The 11,180-nt window shown below is 41.9% G+C and overlaps 1 protein-coding gene across 2 annotated transcripts; it reads right to left on the bottom strand.

Moving 5' to 3' along the window:
- Nucleotides 1–314: 314 nt before the first annotated feature.
- On the bottom strand, nucleotides 315–10,939 carry LOC109756658 (serine/threonine-protein phosphatase PP1). 2 transcript variants are annotated; one of them, XM_073510355.1, is made up of 5 exons: nucleotides 10,633–10,939; nucleotides 6,892–7,451; nucleotides 6,623–6,814; nucleotides 5,742–5,819; nucleotides 2,147–4,695 (listed from the first exon to the last, which is right to left on the bottom strand). In XM_073510355.1, the coding sequence occupies exons 1-5, from the start codon at nucleotides 10,832–10,834 to the stop codon at nucleotides 4,585–4,587; spliced, it is 1,143 nt and encodes a 380-aa protein (XP_073366456.1). In that variant the 5' UTR covers nucleotides 10,835–10,939; the 3' UTR covers nucleotides 2,147–4,584. The 2 variants fall into 2 exon arrangements, with proteins under 2 accessions (XP_020171094.1, XP_073366456.1); XM_020315505.4 differs by lacking the exons at nucleotides 2,147–4,695; nucleotides 5,742–5,819 and adding an exon at nucleotides 315–676 and having other exon boundaries at nucleotides 10,633–10,935.
- Nucleotides 10,940–11,180: the final 241 nt, after the last annotated feature.

The raw sequence follows: 11,180 nt of genomic DNA, 5'->3' as shown, positions 1-11,180 counted from the left end.
CCTCACGACACGTTGGCACGCCTAGTCAGCCATATGGACGTATCCAAACATGATTTGAACCGTATCTGAACACAAGTGCCAAATATTGAAACCAATTCGGTGTATTTTTCAAGTTCATGCACTAAAGTGAACATCGGTGGAAGTTAAGGCACCGCTGGTGCCATTACCTCAAACCTAAACCGAGTGGCAAGTTGAGGGTTGTAACGTGAACTAGATATGATCCTTTTCGTAAAAGAAAAGTATTTCCGAGTATATTTCCCAACGGAGAACGTAGTTTTGCAGTAACAGACCAGGAAACTTTAGACGTGACCCGATTTTCAAATGATGACCTGACATCAATTTCACTTCACTCGTCGTAAATTTACATGCATAGTTAACCCAATCCCTTTCTTTTTTTACGTAGGTGCCATGGCACGGTTATGACTACATAACTATATTCTCAGCTCAAACATAGAGCACACAGCAATCAAGCAAAGAAACGAACAAAAACAAAACAACTGCACCCACAAGAATGCAGTGCCGCGAGCAAGTAGCAGAGAATGTAAGAGAACCAGGCTGAAGAGTGCTTCTAATGTCATGCCCTGGTGGATCTGGGATATAAGATCACCCCCTTCGAGCTGACAACAATCATGACTATGTGACTGAATACAAGTTAAGCATTGTCCACTGTCGGTGCCTGTCAAGGAAGGGCAAAATTTAAGGACTACAGTAGTAAACTTCATCATGCTTTAGCCGGTTATAGGAATTAAGTACACACAAAAAGAAAACACTGGCCCCGTTCTTGTCATATGTTACACCCAATGCATGCAAACAAGCACTGTACCGACCAACTATGGCACCTAAAAATGTACTATTATATTGTGGGACGGAGGGAGTACGTAGTAATTTCAGACCTCTTTAGGCATCTACAACGCTGGCTCTTAGCCCGGGCGCTAGGATGTTATTCCTGGCCGTTTTGGCTCCATCCTGTTCGATCCTGGGATTTAGGCAGGCGTCGCTGCCAAGCCAGTCGTCTGACTCTTGGTCCCTTAGGCCCAGTATCTAGGAAATTATCGTATGGACCACTTCTAGGTTTCCAAATATTTTCCTGCCGAATTGACAAGCATATAGACTTGTCCAAATAAAATAGCAAATGGGAGAATGATTCTCAAGATATCAGTACAGATTCTAAGCTCCCAGGATTGTGAGGCTCCTGGTGAATCGGTGGTGTGAAAGCTGTGTGGGTCAACGTTTGACAGGGTGTGAACCGGGTGGCAGTTGGGTCCATGTGTCCGTGTTGTACAGATTAGCTGCGTGTGGACTGCTAGGGGACGTGGGCTGTATTCTGGGGCCCGTTTGTATGTGTCTGATACGGTCGTGTCGACTCTTTGGTTGGTTCGGATTGATTCGTGGTGGCTGCGTGTGCCTTCCTGTGTACGTGTCGGTGCCCCCTCTTTCTTTTCCTATTGGGGCTGCGACCATTTATTCTCTTCTTTGGATTTGGGTGAGGGGGCCGGCGGTGCTGGCTCCTTCCTTTAGCGGGCGGCGGCGGCGGCTTGTGGGTTCGATCGCTCCCTCTTTGTCGAGGGGCCAGATCATGCGCTGGTATTTTCTTCTTCCCCTGCATCGGTTGTCTCAACTCGTGGATTTGCATCGTCTGCATCGCTCTTCTTCTCTATGTTCGGAGGTTTGTTATTGTTTTCATTCTTTTTGGTTGTTGCCGGTTTGATTTTTGTGATTGGGACTCATTTGTGGTGTCTTGTCACGCCCGTTGTTGTTGCGAGATCGAGGCGTGAGCTAGAACTCAGAGATACGTGAATTTGGGGGAAAACTCAAGAGCAGAGAGAAGAACAGAGACGCGAGAGATAGAAGCAGATGGGGAAATTCTCATTCCTTCAATTCTTACCTTCTTCACCAGTCCAACCTGACCAAATAGCCAAGACCCCACTTAACTTAACACACGCACACACCACGCGCTACACAACTCCGGAAGAATTACGCCTCTTTGCCTGATGCTCCATCAGGTGTTACATGTGTGTGGATTGCATGTTTGGAGGTCGCATGTGAGTGCTGGAGCGGGGGATCCTTTGTCCTCATCTTTTTTTTTCTGTATGAGTTTGTGGTTAGGCTCCCACATGTCGTTGTTCAAATTGGTGGTGTGAGATAGTTTTTGTTATTATCCTGAATAAGATGGTTATCTAGGGATGTTTGGAGGGTTAGCCTTATGATGTTGTAAGGGGGTTTTGTTTTATATTGATAGGGCCTTTGGTTGTGTTTAGTAATTTTTTCTTAGGAGAATGAGAGTTCTGATAACCAAGCTTTTCAACCTCATTTTTCGGGCAAACAAGATGCCAGAAGAATGGAGACGGAGTATATTAGTACCAATCTTCAAGAACAAGGGGGATGTTCAGAGTTGTACTAATTACCGTGGAATTAAGCTGATGAGCCATACAATGAAGCTATGGGAGAGAGTCATTGAGCACCGCTTAAGAAGAATGACAAGCGTGACCAAAAATCAGTTTGGTTTCATGCATGGGAGGTCGACCATGGAAGCCATTTTCTTGGTACGACAATTTATAAAGAGACACAGGGAGCAAAAGAAGGACTTGCATATGGTGTTCATTGACTTGGAGAAGGCCTATGATAAGATACTGCGGAATGTCATGTGGTGGGCCTTGGAGAAACACAAAGTCCCAGCAAAGTACATTACCCTCATCAAGGACATGTACGATAATGTTGTGACAAGTGTTCGAACAAGTGATGTCGACATTGATGACTTCCCAATTAAGATAGGACTGCATCAGGGGTCAGTTTTGAGCGCTTATCTTTTTGCCTTGCTGATGGATGAGGTCACAAGGGATATACAAGGAGATATCCCATGGTGTATGCTCTTCGCGGATGATGTGGTTCTAGTTGACGATAGTCGAACGGGGGTAAATAGGAAGTTAGAGTTATAGAGACAAACCTTGGAATCGAAAGGGTTTAGGCTTAGTAGAACTAAAACCGAGTACATGATGTGCGGTTTCAGTACTACTAGGTGTGAGGAGGAGGTTAGCCTTGACGGGCAGGTGGTGCCTCAGAAGAACACCTTTCGATATTTGGGGTCAATGCTGCAGGAGGATGGGGATATTGAACAAGACGTGAACCATCGGATCAAAGCCAGATGGATGAAGTGGCGCCAAGCTTTTGCCATTCTCTGTGATAAGAGAGTGCCACAAAAGCTAAAAGACAAGTTCTATAGGACAGCGGTTCGACCCGCAATGTTGTATGGCGCTGAGTGTTGGCCGACTAAAAGGCGACATGTTCAACAGTTAGGTGTGGCGGAGATGCGTATGTTGAGATGGATGTGTGGCCACACGAGGAAGGATCGAGTCCGGAATGATGATATACGAGATAGAGTTGGGGTAGCGCCAATTGAAGAGAAGCTTGTCCAACATCGTCTGAGATGGTTTGGGCATATTCAGCGTAGGCCTCCAGAAGCTCCAGTGCATAGCGGAAGGCTAAAGCGTGCGGAGAATGTCAAGAGAGGTCAGGGTAGACCGAACTTGACATGGGAGGAGTCCGTTAAGAGAGACCTAAAGGATTGGAGTATGACCAAAGAACTAGCTATGGACAGGGGTGCGTGGAACCTTGCTATCCATGTGCCAGAGCCATGAGTTAGTCGCGAGATCTTTATGGGTTTCACCTCTAGCCTACCCCAACTTGTTTGGGACTAAAGGCTTTGTTGTTGTTGTTGTTGTTGTTGTTGTTGTTATGGTTTAATGGTTGCTTTTGTTCTTCTTCAACGGTCAGAGTGCTGCTGGGTCTGTGGTAGGTTCGGTTTATGTGTGTTTTTTAATTGTCATGTACTCCTACAGAAAAGAAGATTTGTCTGTGGTTTATTTAGGTTGTTGTTTCTGTGTTTAGGTAGATTATTCAGCAAATGCTTGGGGGTGGGTCATGTGATGTTGCTGTGAAGTGTCTGTTTTATGGTGGTGGTGTTTTTAGAGGGCTTTTATTACGTCTGGTTGAAGATTCTATGGCATTATCATTTTGTCTTGCTGCAACTGCAGTCCACGTTGTAGCTATGCTAGCTCTTAGGTAAAAATCATGGTTCGTGTTGCTTGGTAGGAGGTTCAAATGGTTATTTGAAGTCGTTTTGGTTGATGTCTTGCTGAAGCATGCATATGTTTGGTATATCCAGTTATGTATATGTATAGTTGTTTTATGTCTGGCTCTGAGCGAGCCTTGGTGTTAGCTTCGGTGCTGCCAGCATTGCTAAACATGTACTTTACTTGTGCTGTCTCATTGGTTATCTTCGATCAAGAAGAAAAGATTGTATGACCTGGTAGTGGAATTGATGGGTCTAAGTTAACATAGATTTATAGATTTCTATACCTACTAATAAAAGAAATAGGTATTCTTGGTCCGTCATGCTATTTTTCAGAACACACTCAAGTTTTTGGTAATAAACCCGCAGTACATGTTAACAGATTTTTTAAAAATCCATAACTTTTTAATCCTAACTCCAAATTTAACATGTTATATATGAAATTTGATTAGAAAAATATGTAGAATCTGAATATGATATTATTTTTAACTGTTAAACATTTAAAAATATGCTATTTACGATGAAACCTTAATCAATAGCGCATGATCAGTCTTTCCTTCATACCGGTGCCGCTCCGAATTGAAAATGAACCTTCGGTAAAACCAGGATTGTGAAATAAACAATATCTAAAAAATTCACAAAAAAAAAGATTTATCATCCTATGCCGAAAGGGAGACTTCTTAAGATTGACAACATTCAAACGTGTTGTGATGGTGTGAACACTGAGCCCAGCATCAACGAGAATGGGAAGAAGGATAAATAGAAACACAGATGGGATGCCATGTGTTGAAATAAAGGACATGGACCTACGAATTCATGGTTATTAGATTAGTGAGTGTTTTTTCACCTGTTGCAACGCACGGGCTCATTTGCATCGTATGCCGAGAGAGAGACGTCTTAAGATTGACAACATTCAAATGTGTTGTGTTGATGTCAACACTGAGGCCAACATCGACGAGAGTGGGAAGAAAGGTAAATAGAAACACAGATGGGATGCCATGTGTTGAAATAAAGGACATGGACCTACTGAAGTTTGGACTCATGGTTATTAGATTAGGAAGTGTTTTTCACCCGTTGCAACGCACGGGCTCATTTGCAAGTGTTTTCTTATGTATTACTGTCATTTGTAGCCAAACTGCTATACGTCGTTTTCATGCGACTCTTTTCCTAATTAGTCCAGTTTTATTGGTATGTGTATTGAGATTCATTTATTTTATCCCCTTTGTGTTTTGTTTCTCTGTGCTTTAACATGGTCGTCCAGGAAGGGCAATTGTTCAGTTATGCCGCTGGAGATCATGGCTCTGGTTGGAAGGAAATATGTCGTCGAAGTGAGCGCGCCACGATATTCCTTTAGGAGAGATAAGGATGCCTTGACTTTCTAGGTTCGCAAGTTCTTCCCAGTGGGTGGATCTATGTATTATGATTTCGTTGCAGGCAGCAGTTCTTCCTGTACCGGTGCTGCAGCGGAATTGCCTGCTCATCTTGGTAGGTAGCTCTAGGCGATTCCTTTTGAATTTGGTGCATTTTGTGGTTCTAAATTTGTTTGTTTTATGATGATTGTGTGAAGATGGAGTGGCTGCTGAAGCTTCTGGCGCTGCTAGCCAGCGCCATGAGCTCCCTGAAGGTGTCTTTACGCCAGCAAAGGATGTGTTGGTGACTTTCCCTTCATTACCTTTTGAACTGTGTCCACGCCAGATTTCCAGTTCGTCTGAAGCACTGCTCTTATACATATGTTGTTATTACAGGAAACCTAGACGCAGAATGAACATGTTGATGATACATCAGAGTGAGTGAAGGAGGATGATCCACCAAAGAATAATAAAATGTCTAGCTTAGATAATTTAGCATTTCTTAATCTGTGAGTGGCCTTGTTATAATGCTCTGGAGATGTACTGCGTTACACCAGGGCCGGTGCAGCTGCTGTAAAATCCACAGTTGAAAAGAAGTTGGCTGTAAGTGGGTCGGAAAAGGGTGGTCGTGTGTACGTGTGGAATTCATCGGAATTCGTTGTCCTTATTTGTAATAGGAAGAAAGGATTTACAATGTTCATGCTTAACTGTTTTGTAGGGTGAATAATAACTGAACAAACCCACGAAGAACCAACCAGCCATAGGAGCCTGAAAAAAAAATTCACACCCAAAAGAAAACTCGCGCGGCAGGGCGTGCGTATCTCTCTAGTTTATACTAACTAGTAAATGCGTACGTGCAATGCCCGTTAAGATTAGGACGGAAATTAATTGCACATTTATATTAGGTAGGATATCAAATATGCGTTAATTATGTGATTAGCACAGACATGTATGATATTAATTGCACGCTAAACATGTTGAGCACTCACCATTGGAGCAATCTAGGTCGTTGGATTGACATGGTTCATTAATTGGATCTTTTTATATTTGTAGATAGAGGTAGATAGAGGTATAGATAGATATAGATAAAATGTCTTTTTCATGAATTGTAGTTCAAACAAGAATAACTCACTGATGATCTATCTGTCACTTCTCCAATATATTGGGTCATGAAAGGGAAACCAACTGAAGCCTGATTATTTACCTTGTTTGAAATTGGTTTTCTTGAATGTGGTGCTCCTGTTTCTTTTGGCTTCAAGATCTGGAAAGAACACATTAAGCTTTCATCTATGCTTAACAAAGCACCCGCATTATCAAATTCTCCACAGTAGTTTGGAGCTGAAAAGATGGTGACTAATCTCCTTTCTGCAAAGAACTCATAGCCATCCTCTACCACCTGAGGACATTCATGCTTCAGTTATATAAATGCCATGATGAATAAGATAAAAGTAAGGTAGAGCAATTTCCGCCTACCTGGTGAGCTCGGCAAATGAGGTCAAGATCATTCTTCTCCAAAAATTCTACAAGCTTATCCGCACCGAAAGTACAAGCAACACCTCTGTCACTCTCCCCCCACCCTTGTGTGTCAGAACTAGGATCAGACCAAAGCAAATCACATAGAAGACCATAGTCAGGAATTTCAACAGGCCTCTCAATATCCTTAATTTGATCTAAGCTATTCAATTCAGGTGAGAGGCCACCATGCATACAGAATATCTTAGCATCAATAAGCGCTGCCATAGGCAAGCAGTTGAAGCAATCACAGAATATCTTCCACAGACGAACATTGAATCTCCTCTTGCATTCATCATAGAAACCATAAACTCTGTTAATTTTTGCATCTTCATGGTTTCCTCTCAACAGGAAAACCTTATCAGGGTACTTCACTTTATACGCCAGAAGCAGACATATGGTTTCCAAGCTTTGTTTGCCTCTATCCACGTAGTCTCCAAGGAAAAGATAAGTCGAAGTTGGAGGATAGCCACCCAAATCGAACAGCCTCAGAAGATCAACAAACTGACCATGGATATCACCTACAAGGCAAAAGGGGAGAATGTTCTATAATGACAGATTCCGAAACGTAACAAAAGGATGAAATATGATCCCAGGTGATAAGTCCAAATATGGAGAGATGGCCAAGGACAACAAAAATATGTATAAGGGATTTCATAACGAATTCAACCAAATGTGTGCACCTAGTCTAATTGTACTTCCTAAAGATGGAAAAGGGGTTTTGTACAACAAGTGGTGCACAGTTTTACGACGGTCCTTATTCTGAGAATGTTAAATAACCGACCTGATTTTCATAAAGGTATTAAAAGAATAGGGTTCTGTTGGGCATCACTGCCTTTCAGAATGAAAACAACAGAATGAAGATATGAATAACCTATTATTATGGTATTAAAAAACCATTTTGATAACAAGTGAGCACTTGAGTCTTACAGAAAAAACTTACAAAGAAAAATTATTACTAACTACATTGAAACAAAATGATCATCGTGTCAGTAACTTTAAGAATGCAAATTCTTGAAATAGTTGTGTTACACATAACAAACACAATCGTCAAACAGAAAGTCATAATTGTCATGACATAGGGTAGTACACAAAGATGAAGTGTCAAGAGGTTTTTGCATTTGGCACGTAGCTGAGGGACGCCCATTTGTACTATTCTACCCTTCTATCTATGGAAAGATACGCAACCTGTGTATTCACGAAAAAACTTTGTTAGGAAAGAGTCCAATCAGTTTAGCAGTTGGATTAGACTTGTGATAGACTTACCGGCCTCTCGGTCAAGTCTTGTGTACCATATAAAGGGGCTGACCCTCTCAATAAAGGGTAGAAGAATATCGTTGTCTACCTTTAACTACCTTTTAGTAATTATTAAGGTTATGTCAGTAGTAGATCCTTCCAATTGGACATTTCAAATTTAAACCACTTATCATCCTAAAATGTATAAAAGGATAACACAAGTGTACCCATAGAGCAAAGACTACCAACTCTGGCCATTGACCACGCTGCAAGAACACCAGACAAGATTCTTAAATTGGACATTTCAGACATCTTTCCCTAATAATAAAGCACAGATCGCTTCTTACCCCCTGATTTTCGTCCGTTTCGTTCCACCGTTTTCACCGTCCTTAGTACGTCGCTCCGCCTCGATCCTTTCCTCGATAACACGCTGGTTCATAGGTTAGTTGGGCTTGAAATTTCATACGTAATCACCCAGCCACGCTAGCCCATCTCACTGGCCGCAAAGATTATGGGCCTTCCCTTATGGGCTGCGTGCACACGAGTGGGCTCTCTTATCGATCTTAGAGAAAGAAAGAAAAAAATCTGTTATAGTGGAGAATGCTTGGGATCTAATCTATTTATATTTCAGCCACGACAACCAACTGAGATAAACACGTTACATGATGAATTGTCCCACCTCGCAATTTTAAACACAGTCTGACCGGTTAATATAGCAGCCGCCGTAGAAATTAACAAACAGACGTTAAAAGAGAAGAGCTAATTAAGCGGATGGGCTAATTATAAAGAAAGGATCGTGGCTAAATAGATGCGGCTAATTCAAAGGAAGGCTTGTGTGGGCTCGGTGGAATATTTGAATGGATAGGTTCCTTAATTAGCTATGGACTATGGAAGAATTATGGAAGGATTGTGGGTGGGCTTGGCGGAATATTTAATGGATGGGATTCTTAATAAGGTAAGGATTATGTGAGGGTAATAATTAAAAGGAAAGGAATGATTTGATTTTGGACTGAAATTTGAAGATGGTTGAGGATGATTGTGTGATCATAAGGAAGGATTTAAAGGGGTGGGATCCTTAATAAGGAAGGATTGTGTGAGGCTACTTTAATTAAAAAGGAAGGATTTGACTGTCGCCTGAATATTTAGATGGTTGAGGGTGCACACAACATTATATGAACGTTTCTTTGGTGTGAACAAAAATATGAATGCGGCTAAAATACTGACATCCTTTTTAGTGTTGTATTTGTATATTAATTAATGAGTTACTCACAGAAAAAAATTAATGAGTTTATTTCTTTAAGAGGTTAGGTTTATGATTGCGCTTTCCCGTTTGAAATGTCAATTAATACTAGGAGCATTACAAGTCCACGGAATTACAAGTTGGTGGGCAAGGGAGACTCGCTAAGCGTGTGGAAGGTGGAACAGTATGATGATAAAGCACATTGTTGTGGGATTAGTTACGCTCGTCATGAATAGGTGGACAAACAAGGCCACCATCGACAATGGTGATGAAAAGGAAGAATTAGGAACAACAACGGAAAGCAAATCTCATGCTACTAAGTCAACTAAAGTCAATGAGCCCCATGTATATTCATTGTCTTCTTCCATAAATAATATTAATATGTCAACCAACCATGTGATCTCATTATTTATGTTTTTATTAATAATAATTTTATTAATATTAATCTCATGCTACCGAGTCAACTAAAGTTGGTACATCTTCTCCTTACAAGTTGATGACATATGTATCATCCTTTCACAATTGAAACACATGTTTTTAGGACCTCTAGAGCTTGTTACCTACTATTTTTGTTTTGTGGAAATGTTTGTGTAAAATGCCAGGATTTCCATTTTATTTTTATTTTTATTTTTTGTTAATGTTGTGTGACAACGGCACGGATCGATGACAACTGGTGCTCACCAGCCATCCAACACATGCCGATACCACCTCTACAACCATCATGAAAAACATTTCAAGCTGGGAACGGAGATAACCAGTTCTTTTTAACTTCGAATATGATGATGAATTATAGCTCCATATAAACAAATTATAAGTCCATTTGGAATCAATATATAACTTCTTGTTGTGTGGGTCTACGGATTTTGGTGAGCATTAAATTTCGCGTGAACTATCATTGTCTTTCGCACATATAATTCTTACTAAATGTAAATACACATTAATTATGTCTCCCGTTGCAATGCACGGGCATTTATGCTAGTCATACCTATGTCAATATTTCAACAGAGTATACTTGTTCTTACAGAAAACGTTACCGGGTCCTCAACAGTCAATACCCCAAATCAACAGTACGCGCCAGACATCGGGAAAAATCGAACATAAATAATCCATCTCTGGGAGTCAGGCATATACGGCCCAAATGCGCAAACGCGCCACAAAGAGGAGGGCGCGCGGTATGGTATGCCCGAATCAGAGGGTAGTAGAGGGGCCTTGAGGCCGGTGCTCACCGCAGATCTTGACGGGCGCGGGAATGCGCAGGAGGTTGGGCTGCGAGAGGAGCACCGTTTTGGCCTCGACGCAGAGCTGGCGGATCTCCGCCTCCGACAGCTGGACCTGGCGCCCGCCACGGCCCACTTCGACGAGCCGCCGAACCACCTCATCCAACGCGGCCCCATCCATGGCGCCCATCGATGCCCGCGTCATCATCATCTTCACCGCTCTCCACCGGCTCGATCCCTAGACGACGACGGAGGTGCGAGGAGGATTAGAAATGGAGGAGGGTACTCTCGGAAAAAAAAAATGGAGGACGAGGTGGTCGGGATTGGATAATGGCGTGGTAATTATGGTTTTTTTAACGAACGTGGTAAATATGGTTTTTTTAGGGTGTGGTAATTAGGTTGTTTATCTACTACTACCTCTATAAAATGAAGAGAAGGGGCAGACCCAAACAATCTAACTCATTCATCTACAAAATTTAATGGCCCTTAATCCTCTCGTACGCTACAAACCGCGCATTAACCCATCACTAATCCATCCATCGCTAAAAAGAAAAAAA

This window comes from Aegilops tauschii, chromosome 3 (genome assembly GCF_002575655.3).
Source record: "Aegilops tauschii subsp. strangulata cultivar AL8/78 chromosome 3, Aet v6.0, whole genome shotgun sequence".
Lineage (NCBI taxonomy): Eukaryota > Viridiplantae > Streptophyta > Magnoliopsida > Poales > Poaceae > Aegilops > Aegilops tauschii.
This window is presented reverse-complemented; position numbering and strand designations above follow the sequence as displayed.